A 1,675-nucleotide genomic window follows, 5' to 3' on the forward strand; every position below is an offset into this window, starting at 1 on the left:
GCCAGGCCCAGCTCCCAGCCACTTCCCAAGCCAGGCCCAAGCTCCCAGCCACTTCCGGGTCCCGTGGCTGCCAGCTCCCAGAGGCTGGTGGATTTAAACTGCCAACCCGACAGCGAGCGCTCAGCGACTGCACCATCAAACAACTTAGGGTGGCAACCTGAGCAAGGAAATACCATCACCCAGTGCATGGCATGGGGTTCTGCCCCACTGTGAAAGTCAACATGAGAAAGATAGGGGAAAGGCCACAGAGCAGGAAAAAAACCAAAAATTACACGTGATTAGAAAATGCCCTTCTAGAGGGTTTCTCTGTGCATCTCTGAGTGCAGCTACAGCTGGAAGGAGGTGTGGGGGCATCACAGATGATGTTCCTTAAGGCTACCTTCGCACATCTATGGAAGAAGCCGGTCCCCCGTGCTGTTCAAATAAGCGCTTGTTCTAAAAGAATAGTAACCCTAGGGGAGGAGGGAGCTTGCGCCCCGCCCCGCCCCGGGGCTCAGTGGAGCTGGGAAGCCCAGGGCTGCCCCTTCCCCGAGTCCACAGTGCCTCGGAATACTGGACGCATCTCCCCACTGTACAGATGAGAACTCTGAGGCAAGGCTTGCCGGAGTTTCTTGTGGGCTGGGGGGTCTCCCAGCTGCTCTGGCTGCCCCCACCGGCTGTGGCTCTGGGTCCTTCTCAGCCTTGCCCCCCCGCCCCCCCAGGTTCATCCTCGACGACTCTGCCTTGTACCTGTCCGACAAGTGTGAGGTGGAGACCCTGGACCTTCGGCGAGGTGGGCAGGGTCCAGCCTGGGCTCCTCCCACCCCACCCCCCCGCCCCCTCTGGACCAGCACCCCCAAATGGGTGCGCTCCCTGGACGGCGTGAGGAACTTCCGCTTGCTTCCCATCCAGATTACGTCTGCGTCTTGGACGTTGACCTCCTGGAGCTCGTCATCAAAACCTGGAAGGGGAGTGCCGAGGGCAAATTGGTGAGCAGGGGCTCCCCCCGGGGCCCCAGGGCCAAGGGGGTCTCCTGTGCCTGGAAAAGTGTCACCGCCTCCCCCACCCCCAAGCTGTAGTCAGCTCTCCTCCTGGACAGGGGTCGTCAGGTGTCAGGACTGGAGGGTGTCTGTCCCCTGTGTGTCTGCCAGTGACGAGAGGGGCAGTGGTCACTGGGGAGAAAGGAGGGGCAGTGGTGCGGGCACCCTGCCTCTGGGGCAACCCGGGCCACGCCCTCTGCAGGTTCCCACCCTCACCCATCGAGTCGGTACTGACTCACGGGGATCCTGCGAGACAAGGTAGAACTGCCCCGTCGAGCGCCCCGTCTTCCACGGAGCAGCTGGTCATTGTGATCTGGCGGCCTGACCTAGTGCTTGGAGCAGCCCAGCACGTAACAACTGTACCACCAGGGTGCCAACTCAGTGCCATCTCGTTGATTGGCGCTCCCCTGGCAACGCTGTGGGACAGGGTAGAACTGCCCCTTCCTGCGTGTTTCCCAGACTGCAGCACTTAAGGGAGTAAAAAGCCTCATTTTTCTCCCGAGGAGCAGCTGGTGGTTTTGAACTTCTGGCCTTTCAACTAGCAGCCCAGTGTGTAACCAGGGTGTGATGTTAGTATCTATAGCCAGCCTCTGTTTACTCCCCAGTGCAGCCATGGGCGTTTTGAAGGCCGGCAGGGCTGACGAGGGGAGTGTACT

General features: G+C 60.5%; 1 protein-coding gene across 1 annotated transcript in view; it reads left to right on the forward strand.

Moving 5' to 3' along the window:
• The window catches only part of ATG2A (autophagy related 2A), a 17,113-nt gene that overhangs the window by 9,276 nt on the left and 6,162 nt on the right, over window positions 1–1,675 (forward strand). Inside the window, exons 25-26 of the mRNA XM_045297176.1 lie at window positions 702–772; window positions 892–968. Of these exons, the coding sequence (XP_045153111.1) occupies window positions 702–772; window positions 892–968 (148 nt within the window). The remainder of the gene's footprint in view (window positions 1–701; window positions 773–891; window positions 969–1,675) is intronic.

The sequence above is a fragment of the Echinops telfairi genome, unplaced genomic scaffold, assembly GCF_000313985.2.
Source record: "Echinops telfairi isolate 266 unplaced genomic scaffold, ASM31398v2 ScPeMD7_7417;HRSCAF=8455, whole genome shotgun sequence".
Lineage (NCBI taxonomy): Eukaryota > Metazoa > Chordata > Mammalia > Afrosoricida > Tenrecidae > Echinops > Echinops telfairi.